The sequence below is a fragment of the Osmia lignaria genome, chromosome 3 (assembly GCF_051020975.1).
Source record: "Osmia lignaria lignaria isolate PbOS001 chromosome 3, iyOsmLign1, whole genome shotgun sequence".
Taxonomy (NCBI): Eukaryota; Metazoa; Arthropoda; class Insecta; order Hymenoptera; family Megachilidae; genus Osmia; species Osmia lignaria.
The window spans coordinates 10,433,573-10,455,167 of NC_135034.1; the positions used below are offsets into that span (position 1 = coordinate 10,433,573).

At 40.6% G+C, this 21,595-nt stretch overlaps 2 protein-coding genes across 14 annotated transcripts in view; both read left to right on the forward strand.

The window, feature by feature from the left end:
- Positions 1-10,086, forward strand: part of LOC117608028 (uncharacterized) — a 120,858-nt gene extending 110,772 nt beyond the window's left edge. For 3 of the 6 annotated variants that reach the window (XM_034332475.2, XM_034332478.2, XM_034332480.2), the window contains 7 exons: positions 4,121-4,309; positions 5,997-6,152; positions 6,240-6,457; positions 6,661-6,787; positions 7,220-7,881; positions 7,956-8,254; positions 8,364-10,086. In XM_034332475.2, the coding sequence (XP_034188366.2) occupies positions 4,121-4,309; positions 5,997-6,152; positions 6,240-6,457; positions 6,661-6,787; positions 7,220-7,881; positions 7,956-8,254; positions 8,364-9,535 (2,823 nt within the window). In that variant the 3' untranslated portion in view covers positions 9,536-10,086. Of the gene's footprint in view, positions 1-476; positions 2,188-4,120; positions 4,310-5,996; positions 6,153-6,239; positions 6,458-6,660; positions 6,788-7,219; positions 7,882-7,955; positions 8,255-8,363 lie in introns of those variants that run through there. The other 3 variants (XM_034332481.2, XM_034332476.2, XM_034332477.2) reach the window with 3 other exon arrangements.
- An 827-nt stretch (positions 10,087-10,913) lies between these two features.
- Positions 10,914-19,808, forward strand: LOC117608029 (serine/threonine-protein phosphatase 4 regulatory subunit 4). Of its 8 annotated transcripts, none has more exons than XM_034332482.2 (17): positions 10,914-11,055; positions 11,119-11,198; positions 12,595-12,845; positions 12,958-13,031; positions 13,358-13,464; positions 13,630-13,859; positions 13,983-14,105; positions 14,171-14,277; positions 14,365-14,553; positions 14,650-14,808; positions 14,886-15,068; positions 15,137-15,583; positions 15,653-15,770; positions 15,838-15,880; positions 15,957-15,973; positions 16,060-16,105; positions 16,356-19,808. In XM_034332482.2, the coding sequence occupies exons 1-17, from the start codon at positions 10,993-10,995 to the stop codon at positions 17,551-17,553; spliced, it is 3,435 nt and encodes a 1,144-aa protein (XP_034188373.2). In that variant the 5' UTR covers positions 10,914-10,992; the 3' UTR covers positions 17,554-19,808. The 8 variants fall into 8 exon arrangements, with proteins under 8 accessions (XP_034188373.2, XP_034188377.2, XP_034188374.2 ...); XM_034332486.2 differs by having other exon boundaries at positions 16,743-19,808; XM_034332483.2 differs by lacking the exons at positions 10,914-11,055; positions 11,119-11,198 and adding an exon at positions 11,207-11,962.
- The last annotated feature ends 1,787 nt before the right edge of the window (positions 19,809-21,595 follow it).

Here is a 21,595-nt window from a genome sequence, read left to right on the forward strand (position 1 = left end):
CGACAAATTAACCAGCCCTCTCTCGTGCTTTTTCCTCGACTCGCGAGCGAACCAGCTCTTATTAGGGGCCCTTTCGCGCCAGGAAGAATCGTGTTTCGCGAATCCAGCTGAATCATCGACGAGGATTCGTGATACCTACGAAAGAGAGAGTGAACCGGAGATCATTCAAAATGGAACGCGTGTCGTTTAGAATATAAGTATGAAAGTTTTCTATTTGGAAAGTTGCGCAAGTTCGGGTCACGAGCGACCCATCCGTTTTGTTCGAGGATTAACAGGCTACTGTGTGTCTTCCTAACGCGATGTGTCAATCAGCCACACCCTTGGTTAAAGCAACAAAGCGTACTGTGTCCCACCAGCCGCGCCCGTCGTTAAAGGGTTAATAATAATTACATCGATCGGTAGTTTGGCACCGGAGGGTCAACTTTCTTACGAAAGATAATAGTCTTCGTTGTTCAGATTCTTAACTATACATCGAGTAAAAGTAAAAACATACTCGTTGTGTAAATAACAGTAGAATAAGATTTCTACGCCCGGAGCCATAAAGCTCGATTTACGAGCTGGCTCGGCAATCCTCTCGAGTGGAAAACGAAAGGGTGACGATGCAGGCTATGCTAATTAACAACAATTCAGCCCCAAGTGTCCAGGATTATCGGGCGAAATCCCTTGGCCTGGAACGAATCAAGTGGTTCTTTCTCTCTCTCTCTTTCTGTCGTTTGTCGAGGAGCCGTCCTCGCTGCTTTGTGAAGTCTCCTTAATATGCGAGAAGGAGCAGCGACTCAACGAGCCGCATCGACAACGAGCAGACCCGTATGCGTGTCTCGGATCTACCCTTCGTTTTGAAAAGCCACCCTGAAAGAAGGAATCTCTTCGGTTACTCGATCACACCCCTCTCGTCCCGGGGATTTAAGAGAAATCCCTTTGAGCTTAAGAGCGACCCACTCGAACGACCGTCTCCAAGTATTTATTTCGCTGATCTCGAGCCGTGATTCGAGCATTCGGAACTCTTTGTGTCGTGGCAGGCAGAAGGGCGGAAGGGGTACGAAACTGAGGCGTCGAGGGTTTTCGAGCATCTTTTTTTTTCTTCTTTTTAAAAAGAGGGAAGATGATACGATTTCTTCGAATTCTCCTTCGTATATATTATGTACTCTGTTCTTTCATTTTGTTTATAGGTCGGGGAGGTTTGAATACACGGTAGAGACGATGATTAACTTTAGGTTGAATGATTGATCGTGTCGAGAGTTTCGGAGTTGGACAAATTAGCGTTTCTAGGTATGCTTCTAGTTGGTAATTTGATAATTAGAGGATCAGGTATGCAACACTTCTGTACGCTGTAATTTACGATCTTTTTTAATGGAACAAGATTGCTGTCATTTCGTTTCATTTTTCAACCAGAGTAGAATAAAAAAAGTGTTAATTCGTGTTGTATCTGCGGCAGTTAAAGTATAATGGTGTCAATAAAAAGAAGAAATTCCTATCTTTCACTCGAACGACGAGTGTACAGATTAAGTGGTTTCCACGATGTTCGAAGGGGCTATCTTATTCGTTATCTGCAAGTCGATGAAAAATTCAATTAGCCTGGCTGTTAAAGCGACACAGGTCTCTAATAAGCTGTGAGAAAAATGTCTGGGAACTGGAATGCGTCGCGTCGTGCGTTCGAGATATTTTCATTCATCGGGATCGTATTTATTTCATCAACTTTGAAGTCTTGAAATTCCACTGTAACAAAGTTGCAGTTGCGAATCAAAATGACCTTATCCCATAGAGAGAAAAATCCATCGCAATGTATATCGTTCGAATAACAGCCCCGTAGAATGTTTCCCGCGCAATCTAATTCAACAAGATAACGAATGTCGTGAACAGAAAGTAGCCAGATTTTTCCTGTACCGTTTTCATCGTCGAGAAAATAGCTCGGTTTGTGAAACGCGGTCCTATGGTGTTCGTGACTCGATAACGATTATCGAGGAACGATCGAGCGTATATAAAGGCAAGTAAAGAAGGCGGCGGCGTTCCATGTTTTCGAGCACTGTTCCTAGCAATATAATCGACATGACGGTGCGGTGAAAGTGTGCGAAAAGGGGCCCCAGAAACGGTGCCGGTATAAGAATGCCGCGTAAAAGTATACGTGTCGTTCGAACAATGACGATGGGAAACGGAACGAAAGAAAACGAGCCAACGTCGATGGAGAAGGTATTTATCGAACGTGGCCGCGAAGAATGCCGATTGCTCGACGAGCCGGCGTCAAACTGTGAAAATTATGCCGTGAAAGAGAAAACCAGCGAGTAACGAACGTTCGAACGGGGCAATTATCGCGAAATCGGCGCCAGTGAAACGGCAGAACTCGCGACGAAAGGAACCGATGTCGCCGATCGCATGTTTGCCTCGTGAACAGACGATAATTTTCATTTCTGCACGTAGAATTTCGTTTTAAATTATAAAATTTACCCCCCAGAGACATCCAAGAGTGTCTTATCCCCTTCTACGAAAATTCAAAACCTTTCGATTCTAAAACACACAGTCATCGACTCTCTCAAGAGTGAAAAAACTCCCAAAGATCGATGTTTCCACTGTTCACGAGATCATTGACTTCAGTGAAAGCGTAAAGGAAAGATCGTCTCCCATAAAATAAAAAACTTTCTCGAGAGCAATTCTAATCGAACGGTTAATGCTTTGATTCGTTAAGATCAGAGATGAAAAAAACGATATCTACGTCATGGTTTCGTAAAAGGCAAGCAGGTGAGAAGGAACGGTGACACACGAGCCAGCCTCCTCTGCTCTCAGGGTGGAGTGGTAACTTCCGGTGGACCTGTGTGATTCATTGTGCGCTAAAGATGTATCGCGGCTAGTTACTCGCGCGAAATCGAGCTCAGTCTGCCAGCTTCGAGTCTAGCAACCGGTCGTCGTCACGCTTTTGCTCTTCACCGGGAGGTGTTAAGCGAACGTCGAACCGCGTGTGCATCTTCTGCCGCCTTGTGTGTCGTCGCTCGGCGAGACGTAAGCGCGATTCTTACGACGAAATGTTCATTAAATACGTGAACGTGTTAGTGGACGAAGGATACGCGTCGGATTCGTCGACTGTAGGTATACGATCGGTTTTGTCGAATCTTTTTCTTGCAATTTGTACACACGCTTGATTATGATAATCGTAAAGATTGCTCCATCATTAACGATCGATCATCGGATGATCTACAACGGAGACAAATTTCGGCTCATCTTAAGTCCCGCAAGGATTTAGGTAACCTCGGTGATCGATATCGAAATCCGATTGGTTCGATTCGATCAGCGGCTTATAAGAGAAGAAGTGTCACGCTTTCGTCACGAAAGCAGCCGATTTCTGTGTGGGTGGCTCGATACAAGCGAGTGGTACAACGTGAAAGCACGGTCGCATTTTAATTGAAAATTTCTGGTCGCACGTGGGAGCGAACAATAAACGGAGCAATGTGAAAACGTCGCCGCCTGTTGTACCCTTGGCGAAGAAAAGGAACAACACATCCGGGGGGAAAAAAAGTGCAACTCACCGGGATATTTCCGTCGATGTCTCACGTTGTTCGAAACGAAACTTGACCGGATTTATAATTGTTCGAGATGTATCGGAGACTCGTGGCAAAACCGGGACCGCAATAGATGATTATAATATTTATTTCCTTGAAACGAGTATTTTTGTAATTGAAACTTATGGCAACCGGATTGAAGTGGAAAATAATTGTACAGTGTAAAATAAAAAAACGGAGCGACGTTTGAGCAATGAATCAACCATGACCACGAGAGGATAGTTGATCGATGACTAGTCACGAATTTACATAACTCGCTTGGATGTATCGCGAATAATAATTATTTGGATCGTTCAGGGTTGAAAAGGAACTCGAGTTCCGATCTTATTACCGGTCGACGATGCAATATCAATTTTCACGCGTCGATTGCGAGGGAAACATTCGTAGATTCTCAATTGCTTCCTTTTTCCTACTTTCATAAACGCGAGTTCTGCATTATCGTAGTTGCGTAAAAAGTCATCGATTCGTTGAAAGGCGTGGTCGTGGTGAAACGAAATCGAATTTAAGCAATAAACTATCGTCAGTGTAAATCCTTCTTTGATCTAACGAAAGTATTTTGAAATTTGTTTCAGGTCCAGAGGCTGGCCGAATACGAGAGGTACCTGGGTCAAGAGGCGCGAAACCTGGTGGAGAACGGAAACGGAAGCGTCGGAAGTGGCGCCGTTCTCCAACGCGGTCAACTCGAGGGTGACCTTCATCGAATCCAGGAGCTCTTTCCTGGCGATAACCTTCGGCTACACGAACGAGATGTCCTCACCACGGTACTTTCCATATTTCCCTAGCACGATTTCTCGTCGTTACGCGTATTTCCGTAGAAAAATCTCCATAAACACATGCTACTTCCGCTGTAACTTAACTTTCCACGATGAGTTTCAATGATTCTCACGAGAGTCTAAAGCATTTTTTTCTTCTTTCCACCCGTGGAAACACGATGGTTTCCCACGCAATTCATGGGACATTCTACCATGACAATATATATTATGTTTACGTGGAACATCGTCGAAAATACAGCGTTATTAACATTAAACGGGATGTGTTGCATTTTTTGATCCGGAAATCAAATTACATATATAGTTCATTGAGTTTCTGGGATGAAATAAGAGCTTAAACAATGGTGTGTAAAGTTGCCTATTTTTAGTTACCAACGAAAGAAAACACGCGAATTGTGCTTTTATTAACGATGACTACGCGCTGCCAAACCGACATGATTCAAAACTGTATTTAACACTTTCGCGGGCGGCTGTGTAATTTCTAAATTTACCTAGAACCATGGACTAAAGTGTCCAAAGTGTACTGAGAGTGTTCCAAAATTTTCCTCGAATCATCGATAGAAATGATGAAAATCCAGTCGTCGACGACAGTTTTCTCTTCCCACGTGTATCGAAGCAACAATTAGCATACCGGGCGTAAAGAGTATTGTCAAGAGCAGTTTCTTAGACATCGGTAAGATTGTTTGTCGCGCGCAGGTAGGAGTGCGTGCTCGCGTTTCTCAATGCACTCTCCTCGTCGCATTATGCACGCAGCAGTCGAGCGTGTTCCCGCGAACGATGATGGAACGTTTCCTCGAATCGCGAAGAATCATCGCGAGCCAGCGGCGCGTTACCTTGATTTCTACAGCGTTCATTAACATACGATAACGCAAAGAAACGCGCCGCGGTGTTTCTTAAACGTGAGAGTTACGTTGAGATCTTGCTGGGAGAGAACATCGGGGACCATCAGTTGAGGTTTCGTAAGAAAAGAAAAAGGATTACGATATTGAGAAGAGGTTCGAAGTCCTAGTCGGTCGTGTCAAAGAGAAGTATGTTAATCGATCTGTCCTGTCGTTTGTAATTTCGTGTATCGTGCGTGTCTTGGGTCGGTTTGACATATTTGGTAGCGTTATTCGTCAAAGGTAACGTGACTCGATACGAATGGGCAAGGCTCCCTCGTGTAATCGCTGCATTGATTTTGAAAGTTTTGCTCGATTATCGCTGCTAGTAGCAATCAGCTACCAGTTTCGTTTAGATAGATTCAAGTACAGGTTTCATTAACGAGTTACCCAGCTACCAGTAGTTGCTTGTGAAAATTTCGAACGGGTTTTATGCGAGACGATGCCTCACTGTCGGCGGATCGAGTCGGTGAAATAATGCTGTTAAGTCATCCGAAAGTTAATGCGGCTTGGCACGTTGCCGTCCGGTTATTAGCCGCCTGCTGCGAGGATGATAATAATTTATGTCCTAGATCCGAGCATCAAAATTGGTCGTTACTTTGTTGACCCTTGAGCGCGTTAACTGGATAGAAGCGTAGCTCGAGCCAACCGTACGATAATTTAATGCTAATCTCATCTCAAGGATACCCGATAGCGACGATGTTCCACGCTCGATTTCCAATATAGAATCCCTACTTGATGTTTCGCACCTTTCTTTTTTCTATTCAATTAAAATAACGCGATTATCGCGCGCGTTCCAGAAGATGAAGAGTCTGATTCGTAAAAGGAACGGTGGAAATCCAGGGAGGCTGACGAGAGTGCTGTCGCAAAAGTCGTTGAACGTGTCTAGCAATTCTCCGGCTCCAAAATCTCCACCGAGAACCTTCCTCTTGGAAACTCCGGTACAATTCACCACGGTAAGTGATTCTTCATCTCTAGAACACCCATTTCTTCCTTATCGAGGCTCAATAACCAAATTGCCGATGTTGTTTCTCGGTTTACAGGGTGTGCAGTCGCAGGACAGACACCTCTTCCTGTTCTCCGACTTGTTGCTCATAGCAAAGGCTCGAAGCGGCGGTAATTTCAAGCTGAAGCAGTCCGTAAGAATGAGCGAGCTCTGGCTAACAGCTGGACACATAGAAGACGTGGCCGAAACGAGTAAATCTCAGGAGACCAGTTTCGTCCTCGGCTGGCCGACGACGAACGTCGTCGCCACTTTCATGTAAGCCCTTCTCCTCTTGTCTAGTCTCGTCAAACTTTATTATTACACCCTTTATCTTTCTCAACGTCCTACGACTTCACGTAATGACCATGAATTCTTGTCATTTCAAAGCTGCCAGGTTTCTCTTTAGTGTCCCAATAAATTAGTATATGAAATTGCGTCTACGATTAGGCGTCAAATCGTTCGGTTCTTTTTCTTTCCAGGACTGCTGCAGCTAGGGATCTCTGGTGGGGTCGTCTGACCGAGCTGGTACGAGAGGAGAGTATGAAGGAGCCGCCGGACACGAACATTCAAGTCGTGTATCACGACAGTGACACGAACACGGAATACGTAAGTGCGCCTCCTCTCCGTCGCCTCGTCGCCGTGCACCAGAGAGATACACGCGGTCACGCCTTCACGGTCCATTCTTCGCACAGAGAGTTCGATCGGTTGACCTTCCTGAACAGGCATTCCTTCTTCAAAGATGCCCCTTTTATATATATACATCATTGACGTCAACGTACGCGGTTGAATGGATCGTTCTCCTCACTAAAAGGAGCCTCCTCTATCTTTGGCTCTTTATCGACGCCAGTTCCCTCGCTCGGCGTAGTCATTATCGACCACGGCAGCTCTCGTTGCACTTAAATACCCAAACCGTTTCGACGTGGCCGGTTAAACGACAGCCGACTGTCTTTTCGTTCACCGGTGACCAAACGCGTATTCTCTCTGAGCGTCTCGTGCCCGTTCTCCGATGTAAGCTACATAGTTTCCCTGTGTTTGCAGTGCAAGACCATAATGGTGGGATCCGAGATGACGGCGGCAGCCTGCGTGAATCTAGCTACGCGACTGTTGGATCTACAAGGACCGTTTCAATTGTGGGCGAGGACGTCCGCGGACGAAGCACCGTATCCTTTGATCGGTCACGAAAGACCTTTCGCCGTGAAATTGTCCAATTTACGGCACACGCTATCCGCGGAGGAGGGTTTCGATTTGGAACATTGTAATAAAAGTGGCCATGACACCTGTCACTTCATCCTCAGGCCTGTACCGAAGTCGCCTGTGAAGAAGAACAAGTCCAAAATCACTGGACTATTGAGGAGATCCTTGTCGTTGAACCCAAGTTTGTTTGGGGTCAACTTGTCCAGACTGGACGAGAATGGACTGCCCAAACCAGTGCTGGTGATGTTGCAACAACTGTTCGCCAAAGGACCGTTCACGCAGGGAATCTTTAGAAAATCCGCGAACGTGAGAATCGTTAGGGAGTTGAGAGATCAGATCGAGTCCACCGGTGATCCCAGTTGTTTGGAGGATGCGCCCATCATCGCGGTGGCAGCTTTACTGAAGGACTTCTTGAGGTCTCTACCGGATCCTCTACTCACTTCTCATCTGTTTCCACTGTGGATGGAGAGTTTGGACACGCCGAATCCCGTTCAAACCATTAAAAAGTAAGCTTAGCTGCGGTTGACTCATCAGCTTGAATACCTTGTCGGGTATTTTAACGATCAGTGGTGTGTTTCAGTATTTTAGACAGACTACCCAAAGCGAATTACACTCTTCTGTCGCATCTGATATGCGTGCTGCATCACGTGGCACGCAGGTCGAAGCACAATCTCATGTGCGCCAGCAATCTCGGGGTCTGTTGTGGGCCCAGCTTACTTTGGTCGCCAAATCCTTCGGTCAATCAGAGCAGAGCGATCCCTACGTTAACAGAGATGCTAATTCGTCACTGCGAGGTTCTCTTTGGCGAGGGTGTTACTCAGTTGCTCGGGGAAGAGCGCAGCGACAGCGGAGCTGAAGAGAGCACCGATAGCCTTCACTGTGAGTATCTTGTTCCTCTTCGTTCGTTGCGATTCAATCTTAAAGATGAACGTCTCGTTCATATCAGACCGTCCCTTTATAATTTACTGAAGAATTTCTCTCGTTGCAGCAGGTGGGCTTTCCTTGGACAGCCTGGACCTGACGGAACCACCTCGTAAAGACCACATGTCTCTTTCAAGAGACTCCGGTCTGACCCTGTCGGACTGTCAGTTGTTCATTCCAGAATCTCCGGTGGGTTCCGAGGATTCTGCCGTGAATGCCTCGTCGTCCAGTTTCGACAAGTCCCTCGTGAAAGAGGACAAGTCGACCAGCAAGTCGTACATCCGCGTTTACGGTGGGTGGGAGGAAAGAATAAACGGTTACACAGCCAATCATCATACGAGCAGCATCGAGCACGGTTTCAGGGAGGAGAAAAACGGTATTGGTTACCCAAATCCAAATTTTCAGAGACAAGACTGGCTGAGAGCTCAGCTGAAGAGGACACCCCGAACGAAGCTCGACGAACACGATCATCGTAAGGAGAGGTTCGACGAGAAGGATATATACGGTAGAGAGTATCTCAGGCAGGACTCGATGAAGGAGAACGTAGAAAATTGTAAGGATATTTACAGGAATTCGCAGTTGGACATAACGCGGGATCTCAGGTCGGAGTACGAAAGAGCAACGCAACAGGATATTTGTACGGAACGGGTCTCGATTCATAATTCGGAACAGGATCTGGCGGTAGACTCGTCGTTGTCCAGTGACCGCTACGAATTCAAGAAAGAACGTTTCAACGAGTTCAAAAAGGTCAAGTCGGAAATGTATGTTAATCGGGAATCTCCTGTCTCGCAGAACGGTAGCTACCATTCGGGAAGCGATCTGTACGAGTTCAAGAAAGTGAAGAGCGAGATATACGTGAACAAAGAGTCGACGCGTACAGAGAGATACGAATCTGAAAGTAGTATCTATGGTAATAGGGATAGAACGAACGAGATATACAGTACGAGAGAGAGAAACGATCTGTACTCGTTCAAGCAAGCGGAGGCGATCGATTTGTACGGTGACGAGGACGAGGACGAGGAGAGAACATGGCCGGATACACCGCCACCGCTGCCACCACGACTGAGGCATTTGCCACCGGTGCATATGAATCTAGAAGACAGGCACAAAGTAGCTGGAAGGTCAAGGTCTCTGCCACCGCCACCTCCTTATCGTCCACCTCCTCAACCTCGTGCTTCGGTTACCACGAGACATCTAGGATACGGAAGATCCGTCGTTGATGACGAGAGTTACGTTTAAAACAGGGTGCCAAGAAACGCGTGCGCGCTTCCGCGTGTACGCGCACCTTCGACAAAATCAAAGAACCGAAAAGTCGCAGCTTCGAGATCGCGGTGTACGCGTTGGCTCGTGTACACGCGTGGTCTCGTTATACGACTGAAACTAGTCCAAAACTGGGAACGCACGTACGATCGGAAACAATATAATAGCGACATGTAGAATTATCTAATTAGGTACGTCGTCAACGAGGAAACGTTATAATCCAACAAATCCAAGGAGGGAAATTTATATAAAAGAAAGCGCTATTCATTGTTGGCGATTCTCTTTAGGGGTAAATTCGACTGTTACATAGTGATTCAGGGTGCTTCCACGAGCCTTAACTCTTAGGTTTCTCTTCATTTTCTTTTTCTAATTAGACGTTCATATAGAAATCTTATCGTTAAGTATATAGGCTATAGCGGACAAGACTTACGTCGAAATGATATTATTCGTAATCGTTGTTTTCTTTCTACCCGAAGAAGAATATTTGTAAAAAAAAAAAATATAATGATACAATGCAATGTGTGTAAACTGCGCGTCGAACTGAAAGGATATAAAAGAAACAAAAGGTCTCCGTGGGTATTCGAGTAAAAATATTGCGGCATAGAGGAAGAGTTTAGCATTCAATATCCGCGGAACGAATAACCGATAATAAAATGCAAATTTTATTGCAGCCACACCGAGGAAAGGGAGATATTCGTTTCCATTCGTCGTCTCTCGCGTCATCTTTAAATACATTCACGTAGCCAAGCGCACATCTCTCTATCGAAATGTCTCGGAATTTCAAGCTCGTTCCACGTTTGAAGAATCGTTTCGAGTAACAAAACAACGTCAACTGCCCGCATCGCGTTTTATCAGGTTCCCTTCTTCGTTATTTGTATATTTGTATTTCTTAATTTCTATCAGGAAATTGGTTCACCGCCAAATGAACATGACAATTAATTCTTTCTTTCTCTCTCTCTCTCGTTAAGTTGAATTAAGTTAGGAGACATAAATCGCAAAATGCTTCTTCGTCGAATGCAAGCGCAGCGATTATCTTAATTGAATAAGGTACACGCAGAAGTTGTTAGAGTGTTTTAACTGCATTCAAAACTTTTCGTTCTTTGTATATATTACTGTAAACTGTAATCTTTTATATTGCTAAACGTATATGATATACTATGCAATGCCCGTAAGGTATGTATACTTATCTAAATTATACGACATGCTATGAAAGTAAATATATTTCGTATTTTATACAGGTGCGTGATTGCGACTATCTCAACGCCCGTTTTCCCGCCGAACCAGACCAATGACCATTCTTGAAAAACCGAATCGCATACGATCGTGTTTTCATTTCCATTCGAACCATAACCTGAATAAGCTTTTCCTGTTCCTGATAAATTATTTCAAATACATGGGGTTATATACGTGCACGATTGTCATAAAATGCGAGCAAAATGTTTATGGATTACGAGGAGTTTGCAAGCCTTCAGTTAGATAAACCCATAGCGGATATAAGAGTACGTAATGATGCATCTATAATTATTAATCGATCGATTCATAAGTTAAAACTGCCTTCTTAGGACGAAGAGCAATTAAAAAAGCATAGTCTAGATCCTAATTTGGAAAAAAGGCCGATAGACAGAGCGCTTCATCTTTTGACGTAAGTAAACGCTGGAAGCGAAAAGTCAACTTCCGCTTCCATAAGATCGGCGTGTATCCTTGGGACTCCAGGATCATAGTAATTTCGCGCAATAGTACCTCGATAAAGCACCGTATCGAACCTTGAATGAAACTACGTAATCTCGCGTGATTATCGTATCAAGGCTGTATAACGTGATCAATTAATTTTGTACAATTCTAAACAATGCATACGCCAGGGAAAATAGTTATAACCTTCCCGCGCGCTAATGTGCTTCGATCGCAATCGAGTTAGCTGTAAATGTACGTAATAAAACGCGAAGAGTATTCTTTTTTAGAAATGTGTAAACGACGCTCCTTAATGCGATGTGCATCATCGAGGGGGAATCGTAAAATGACTGCATCGATTCGTTGATTACACAACATCGACTACCGATCAACGCATCGTTCTATTGTATTACGCGCTGAACAGCATTACGTGTTTTCATCAGCAGCGCACGTAGGTCGCATTCGGATTATTTCGGTTCAGTTCGGGTATACTCGACACCTCGTACGCTAAGTCAGATATAATCGATACCTTGGAGTCAGAGCCCAGTTTAGTTGTCATCAACGTTCCGTCGTGTTGTTTTTCTTGCGTTTAAGTGCGTCATGAGAGTGCGTACGCGTGTATCGTCATTCGCGTAAGGGATCGATCCGTGTGTTTGTCGTTTTATCGTACTATTATTGAATAAGATGCGCCTTGAAAATGTTGCAAGAAGAAGCACTGTTCAACAGCGCATCCCCTCAGTAAGTACATAGTCGAATGAGACAGTTTTTAAGTTAGAAATTTTGGGGCCTCAATTGTGGCTCCGCTCTTCCCGGTCGTTTCATTTTCGTACGAACTCGTGCATGGTTTCCAAAAATAACAGCGTCGTTCAAGAGGTGTACTGTCCTGTCGTCTAAGAGTCGCTAATTATAGTCCTTTTAAAGACAGAGACTCGTAAGAAATGCAATTCTACGTACGAGTAACCGATGAGTAGTTAGCTAAGATCGTGATTAGGAATGGTACGATGCCATGGTGTAGGTTACTCCGAAAATGGAATTCTTCTGTATCTTTCCTTTAGACAAAATTGCAATATTACCTGTTAATAGCGAATTAACGAGACACTAATATCACAGTAATACAGGTAACTTTCGCGCATAAACACTGTATCAGTGAAAACATTGTCACATGCTCCAAAAGGACATGTTACATAAAGATCTTGTCCTTGGAGGATGCATACATTTGAAGAAAATAACGCGAGAGTGACGAAATTGTCTTTAGAAAATTGATGTCGTGACATTTTATATTACATAAATAAAATGAACAACGTTTTTTTTTTCATAATACATTATTTTTATTAATGATATTGTCACACTTATGTTTGTAATTATTCCAGGAAAGGCGATGAAATTCAAAAACTTAATTTTATACAAACATTACCAAACCTCTTGGCCACAGACACAGAATCATGTATGACTCGTGTGATACCAAAAGTACAGCAGTCATTGTCTACCGCATCCACAGAATTCCACATAGCAGCTTCATCTACATTTAAAACAATATTAGAGCAGAGACTTGTCAGCTATAATGTCTTCAGTCGAACATTCCTCCAAAGTATATTAAATTCGCTTGAAAAGCGTGATCCAGGTAAAGTAACTTTATCAAGTTGTACATTAGAACTGCTAGCTAAGCCTGTATCTACATTTTCATGCATTTGGTGTTATTCTACATAATTAAACATGTATATATACATTTAAAGTTATCTGTCATGCATGGCTGGAGACCTTACTGGATGTGATAGAGTTACTGCCGGTAGAAATCATAAGAAAGCAGGTTTGTATACATGATCTTAGAAATTGATATTCAGAAAACATAATCATATAGAAGGACAAAAAGAGCATCATCATGCGTAGCACATCTGTAATTTTATAATACTTAAATTATAGTAGATCGGTAATAAAGTTGACTTGTATTTGTTACTCTGTGCTAGACTAAGCATCAAGTACTCTATTGAAAAACTACTTGTTGCAAAAAGAATGCTATGTATTTGACATAGCTTTGATGATATAATTACTTAACAAAATTATTACCATTATTTTTATATAAGTCTACTATGATGGTTGTATCAACCGGATGATAATAGAAATAAAATCATACAGATTCTTCCATTGACTATAAGCAAAGGACAATTGTCACAACCTGTCCACTCCAGGATAAAATGCAGCACAATATTAGGAAAGATTTGTACAAGATTTGATTCTGCTCTGTGAGTATGTTTCATCTTATCAAAATTTTTTAACAATTTCCCTTACCGGGGGGTACCAGTTTCTGAGACATTAAATAACTTGATAGCGTGCAAAATATGCCAAAAAAAGATCATTTTATTGCCGTAAAGTCGTTAAATAAGTATACGTATTAAAATTGTTGTCAGGATACAGAAGGAAGTTCTACCAATGGTACACTCCCTCTGTCAGGATGTAAATAGTGAAGTACGAGCTAGTATCTGCTTGCAGCTACGTTTTGTTGCCGAAGGCCTTGGTGCTGAGTCTGTAAAACCTGCTTTGCTACCATCTCTCGTAGAATTAGCAAATGACGAAGAAATCAATGTAAGATGCGCCTCTGTACAGATAATAGCGCATTTGCTACCTCATCTTCAGGAAGGTATGCTTGATGATTAGTTGTGCACTAAATCGTTCTGAATTTTCTCGTAGTGACATGTGTTTTAATTCGTAATCTATGTTCATTTTCAAATCAGAATATATTCTTTACATTAATCATTTACAGATTCGATCAAAACTATCATAATACCGCTTATTAAAAAATTATGCGAAAATTCGATGCGGTCAGACGATAACGTGATATGTGTTATTGCTCAGGAATATGGAAAAATCGTACTCGGCGTAGAAAGTAAGACCTTTTAATAATTTGAAATATATTCGTGATCGCAATATAATATGCGATTCATATTTTAGAGTGCCTATTACCTATGGAGAAAACATGGTTTTTAAAGTACTATCAACAGCTTGCACAAATGGGTATTCTGACGAGTAAAAAAGAATCTAAACCAAATCTTCCATTTGTAAGTACATACAAATATGAAAGGGTCATCGCGACGACGTATACGGAGTTCTAAAATAAATACGGAGTATGAATTGCACTGTTTCAGAATAGTAATCCTGCTGAAGATGAGAAATATGTGGAATGCAGAAGATGTTGTGCTTTTAATTTGCCTGCAATGTTTATGTTTGTATCAAATTCTTCAGATGACACAAATGCGTTGCTTCATACGTTTACCGCATTAGCAAGTGATCACTATTACTTGGTTAGAAGAACTGTAGCATGTGGAGTTCACGAAGTAAGAATTTCTATTTCTCCTTACATTATAATTTTTACAGTACGATATATTTCTTTATTTACAAAAAAAAAAAAAAAAAAAAAAAAAAAACAACAGGTGGCTAAGGTATTGGGTTCACGTTGCGGAGAAATAACATTAGACGTAATAAAACTGTTAAAAGATAATTCTGAAGAAGTTTTGCAAGGTTTAGTTCCTAATCTAGGAGTAACGCTTGATTGTTTAGCCGAGTGTCAAGTTATCGGAATAGACAGGGCGGTTAGTATCTTTCCGTTTCCTTCATGTTATGTATAATTAATCTCTCTTTTCTACATTATGTTACTTATAAAATGCAGGGAAACACTGTTATGGAAATAGGTAGAGCATTATTAAAGTGTGAATCGGGAATAGCGGCCACACACAATTGGAGATTAGCAGTATTAATGTATTCACAACTTGAAATACTACCTAAATACTTTTCAAGTGATTTTATCTATTCATATTTCGTGCCAATGGCTTTTTTTAGAATATTACATGCCGTAAGTTATACTTGTACGCGATGTGTTAAACAAGTCATAACAATCATTTTATCGTTATTCATTTTCAGAGGCCAATACCCGTACGTCTCGCTGCAGGAACTCTGTTCCTTTTTCTTTTACGTTACAATACGAAATCTATGCAAAAGGTAGAACTTCGAATTAAACTATATAGCCAAGTGGCTAATAACCCCGATTGTTACGTGAGAATGATGTTCGTTCGCATGATGGTAGAGGCCATGGAAATTTTCTCTTCTGTATATTTCAAGGAACACTTTTATACTGTTTTATTGAACTTGGCAGAAGATTCTGTACCTAATATAAGATTGAAAGTAGTTTCTTTGTTGCCTCGATTAAAGAGTCAGCTACGGATGCCGACCGATAAGAAATTATTAACCGCAGTAGAGACGACTATAAGACATTTAAGGAACAGTGAAAAGGATAGAGACGTGCTTACTACGTTAGCCGAAACTTTACAAAAATTGGAAGAAATAGAAATTAAATTCGATACTCAACATGTAAGTAGTTTCAAATACCGGTCAGCTATAACGTGAACTTCTTTTTTAAAAGAAAATATTATATTTTAGCTAGCTAGTACACTATCGAAGCAAGATGCTGAAGATGCTAGAAAGTTAGAAGAAGAGAAAAGATTATCCGGTATGACATCTGGAAAATCTCCACCGAGGGGAGCTACAACGAAGAGAGGTAGGTTATAAGAGGCTTTTAAAAGTGTGCGAATATCCGAGATAGTAATTTTTAAATACACTTATAGGTAGTTGGCGTCGGACAACTAATGATACTCCAGGGAGATCAATGTAAGTTACGTCTCTATTGAGATTAGAATCTTACATCCCATACCTGTAACTCATTCAATATGTTTTGTTGTTTCAGATCACAGTCATCGCAAGGTGAATTTGTACAACGTTTCTTATCCCATTATTATGCAGAATTAGTGTATTAAAATAACACGTAAAATGAATTGTATGCATTCCAGATCGCGTAGCTTCTCCTCGTCAATCGACCGATTCAGCGAAAGGGAGGTATGAGAACTATATATTTCTTCATTCACTGTATTTGCAAATGAAAGTAACGTTATCTTTAAACATAATACTAACATCTAATTTAACGATACCTACTAATTACAATCAGAAACAAGTGTACAGCTTGTTAAAGCATGCATATGTAGATGATTTTGTGACTTGATTAAGAACTAAAGTCTAACTCTTCTTAGCGTACTAATAACATTTATAGAAGTCTAATATCAAGTTCTGCACGCTTTACGTCTAACAGAATTCAACTAGCACACCCTTGGGAAAGAATAGGGCATACCAACTCAAACATTAGCACAACCGATACTAACTTTGACAATGGATCGTGCAGTGATTATGTTACGCAAAAGGCGCAGCAAAGCCGATCGAAATTAGCATTGCCGTTTATACTCTGGCCGGAAACGTGCGAATGCGACTACGCGGAAGACTACGCTTTCCATTCTTGTCCCTCGTCCGATTATGCAAAATCTGTCTTCTTGGCGATCATGAGAGAGAACAGGCGGAGGTCGCAGCAAAATTTCCTACTAACCCGAAATTATGCACGCGAGTTTCCTACTAACATAGCCAGCAAGGACACTGCCACTCTGAGAACCTTTCCAGCTCATTATAACCCTTGTTGGCCTTGTAGCTCGATGCCCGAGATACCTGTTATGCTGTCGGACGACGAGTTCCTCGTGGATGCTGGTATCAGAATACCAGCGCAATTCTCTCAGAGTGTATCAAAGATACCTCATCTTCAAGACTCCGTGTTTGGCAAAAGAAGGACCTCCTTCAACGTGAATCGTGCCGGTGGACGAACGACCGGTATGAGCTTCGACAAAGGCAAGCCGAAGAGAAATTCATCCGTAGAATACGAGGATTGTATCAAGCGAAAAACGAACGGTGCCGATCAGGCAAACAATGTTAGGACTTCCATTGATTGCGAGGATGGTTTGAGTATGGTAAAGCAATCTGCTCAACAATTAGACAAGAAGAACCCAGCGTATCTTGGGCCAATGATGAGGTCGAGGTTTGGTTTTGGCGTTAATCATGAGAGACCTATGGATGATAAGATGAAACGAAGGAACTCGTTGATACTAGACAAGGAGAAGCCTAAAGTCGTGCAATCGAAGTGCATGCTAGACAGGACTAAACGTCACTCCGCGAATTTTAGTTTAAAGCTACTGGACTCGAAAGAGACCAAGCCTAATCTGAAAGAGCAGCATAGCATGGAGGTGACCGATTACGCGTCCACAGAACGTCTACGCCGTGCCCTAAGACGGTACTCGACGTTAGATGTGAATCATAATCAGGGACACAGTAAGATACCATTAAGAAGTTTTGTACGACGTAGTAGAACCGCGCCTGCCACTAGGGCTTCCAGCCCTGTAAGCTCGCAATTAAGGTACGAGGAGATCGATAAACTGTGCCGAAAATTCCAAGAGTACCAACTCTATTAAAATACGGTTGCGGTGAATGCATTTAATGCGTTTCGATTCGACGAAGTTGAAAACATCGATCAATCTCTTGCATGTCCTGGTTCCGATATGACATTTAATCTGTTCCAAGCATATTACGTCACAGTCAGGGATAGAATATATGTTTCGTGGGACAGTTTTACCCGTTTCCTTTGTTAACAGTCTCGTTTCGAAATTGTTCGGGCAATATTTTAATTGAAGATTCGTAGAGATTTTCAAACGTGCCTGCGATTAATCGCAAATTTCTTAACATTTTCCTCGATGAAAGGCAGCCAGGCATTTTAGACGCTTTTCGCTTTTTATAGCGTATTTTCTTAATCGTATACAATTGGCAAAAAAAGATATACGCGTGTTAGGGTATTCTAGGAGGAAGACAGGGATCGGTAATAACGAATGAGACTGAGAACACTTCAAACGTTATAAGTGGAGGACGTACCACGAAATTTAGTTTGATCGCATTTCTTTCAACGATATCCTGTAATTAGTCCCACGTTGAAGATAAAACGTACCTTCGGATAAATTTGCTGTTCGATTGAAGATGCACCGCAATTTTAACGTTTAAAGTTGGAAGACTGTTTTTATTAGACGTATTGAATTCCGTAAGGGTAAAAAGAATAAGACTATATTTTGCACTTTATTTTATAGCTGCATAACTAATACGTAATTGGTCTACTATTTATCAAAGTTCACTCACCGATCGAATATATTCTAATAGATGATTATATTTAGGAGAAACACAAGAGATAACGAATGATAGGGTTAAATTCATCTTAATAGCCAATTTTAGGTCTAGTCCCAAGTAGTTGTAAATCATCTGCAAAAGGCGTTCGTTTTTTTCTTTATTTTACAATTTCTGTATTCCGCTTTGTCAGCCGCTCCTTTTATTCCCTCCTCCTTTAATTTCTTCTTTTATTTAACAACTTCAGTCCTTAGCTAGGAAACATGTTTTTTAAATAACTTTTTAAACGTAGGCATAGTATACGAAAAACCAGCCTAGCGGTACTAAGTATTTTAATTAAACTGTTTCTGATTAAAGAAACGTTAGCCATTATTAATACACTAGCTATCGTGATTTTCGATCGATTTATGAGCATCGACGTTAACCGATTACTTTTTATTCAATGAAAAAAAGAAAAAAAATAAGAACCAGTGAATTTACGCGAGAAGCGAAGTAATTTTTGGAGTGCAACTTTAGGGATACTCGATTCCCCGACACACTTCCTCTAACGAAACGTTGAACGATCAACTCTTATCCCTGGAACACTGTTGTGTCTTAAATTCAAAAATATCTACGAAAATATCATACAGTCTTAGAGAGAAAAAAGAAAATTAATACGTATTAAACATTGTACATAAGGACTGACCAAAAAAAAAAAAAAAAAAAAAAAGACAATTTAGCGAACGTTTGTACAGCTAGTATCGATGAGAAAGCTGCAAAATTGATCGTCTTAACGTTGTCAGAAGAAAAATATATATGTAAAGAGAGGAAATGTATAATATCTTCGCAGAATATTTTCATTGAGCTTCTAAATAGATGTATTTTAGGGTGAAGGGAAAGAAAGAAGGATATACAAGACGCTTCAAAGCCAAAGATGAATTCTAACGATATATACGAACAACGTACAAATCCTTTAAAGGCATTATGTACTTGTATCATGTACATATACATTGCGTAAGCTTTACACAGTGCAAGTGCCATTGAACGTACGCGCCTGGGAGATTTCAACGCTTGGAAAAGAAAGAAAAGACACGAGAAAGCTCTTTGAACGCCCCCAAAAATACATATACACTTATCAAGATATTTTCACGATATGTGATATAGTAGTCTTAACACTTTGACGGTCTTTACATATTACAACTCTTCTAATTTTACGTTTCATCTCAAATAGAATCTCTCATATAATAATTTCCGTGTATCGCAAAATTTCCATTTTTCAAGTCTTCAGTATTTAATATTGGCCGTCAAAGTATTAATAACACAGGGTGACATTAATAATAAATGGTCAAACTTTGACCATTTATTTTTATGTACATTCTGTATTGTTCAAGAATCGAGTAGTCGTTTCGTTTTCGATCTTTTTTCATCTTTTATCTTCCACTTTCTCTGGTCATCTTTACGAGCAACACAGCTCGTACACGATTCTCGTTTCTTTTTAATAGAAGGTTTTGAAAGATCGCTAGTCAATCCAGTTTTTCAAAAGGAGAAACAGAATTATTATTACTTTTTTTTTTTTTTTCTCGTGCTGAACACCAAGAATAGAACACACACTTTTACGCTTAGAGAACTTTTAGATGGAACGCAACTTTTACCGATCGATTGTTGCCGCGTTATACGATATTAATTATTTTGTTATAACATATAAGATCGTACGGCTAACGACTTATACACGTAATATAGCGAAGCTTGTTGTATTATTTTTATAGGAAACTTTAGGGTAACATCAATCGTTCGATTTCGCGAATCTGATATTATAGACTGGCACATTTTTTGAAAGAATGTGAACTAAATCGAGTTAGAAAAAGTAAACGATAATAGACAATAAGAGAATCTACAAGCATCCCTTTTCATTTTAATTTTAGGTTTACTTTGTCTATCTCAAAAACTGTCTTTATCTTAAAACCAAGTTTTTAGGGTAATATTTTTAATAATAAAAAATAATTCTTATAAGTTGAACTTAGAGGAAGAAGACGAGGTTTTGCGAAATCGTACGGTTGTTCGTTCACCAGGCGACGAAACTTCTTTTTTATAGGAAATCTTAGAATATATTATACATATACATATTACATAGTTATATACATACGTATGTTAAGTATACATGATTTAACGAGATTGAACAAATTATTAAATATGCAAACTAGGAACGTCCGTAAAACGAGTTCGATGCGCGGTCCGAGAAAAAGCAAACGAAAATAAAAATGGAAAGAAAGAACAAAGAAAAATTTCCGAAAACGAAGAACGAGCACGCGCGTTTAGCGAGGATTAGGAAAAAAACACGAGGAAAGTAAAGTTTCTGGGATATATCTCGCCAAGAACAATAACCGCTTAAATGCTGCTCCTTATTTTTGTACAGGATCTTACCGTGTGTGTGTAAATTATTCACTTCTGTGCCAGAAAGTAAACGTGTTGCGAAGAATGGACGTACACGCGTTACGGATCTGTCACATAATTGTTGAACATTACTCGTTTCTTCGTACACGAAGAAGAAGGGACGAGCAGTTTTATCGCTGACACTGTTATATTTATCTAATTATATAAATACGTATATTACGTACTAAATAATAAAAAAAAAGAATGATAGATTTTTCCTTTATCCTCGATCGTTGCTCGTCGATCAATTATTTTAAATACGTTGGCCATAAATGAAAACGAATAAGAGAGAATCGATATATTAGTATGTTAGAAATCTGTGGCCTGTATTTTTTCGAGGAGGAGTAATCTGTGATGAACAAACAAACAAAAGAGATACATATTTAAACACAAGAACAAATAAGAGAGATACACGTTCGTGTTGCACGTGATGAACGATTAAATTCGTCGAACGATATTTTTATTACTCTTAACCGTTCCCATATGGAATAAGGAATGTTATAAAACAAAGAGAAAGAGAGAGAAAAGATGAGAGAGAAGTGTATTTTTCTGAGGTATATCTGTAAAATGAACAAACGATCTAGTTAAATGTGAAGAGAATAAAGAAACATCACGATCTTAGATTTTATTGGCTCTGTCGATATTACTATTATGATTATTATTATTATACATCTATTTTAACATAAGTTATGAACAATAAATCGAACCTTTTTTGTTACACAATACGAAGTTTCCTCTGAACAAAGATGATATACTTCTTATTTTATGAAGGATTAATGGAAGGATAGAAGAAATGGAATGATTTCGGTCAATAAAAAGTAGACAAATGATTATTTTTAATCTTTTTATTTCTTCTACTTTCTTAATAAACCAGTGACTCGAGTCGCTACAAACTGTGTATGAGTTCAATTTATAATTTACTTACGAAATACGTAA

What these genes read in the sequence shown, in the direction of transcription:
- LOC117608029 (XM_034332482.2), top strand. Translation starts at nt 10,993, where the DNA reads ATGTTTATGGATTACGAGGAGTTTGCAAGCCTTCAGTTAGATAAACCC. An exon ending in TAGAAATCATAAGAAAGCAG is followed by an intron (nt 13,032 to 13,357) that starts GTTTGTATACAT and finishes AAAATCATACAG; the next exon opens with ATTCTTCCATTGACTATAAG. An exon ending in ACCGATTCAGCGAAAGGGAG is followed by an intron (nt 16,106 to 16,355) that starts GTATGAGAACTA and finishes TACGTCTAACAG; the next exon opens with AATTCAACTAGCACACCCTT.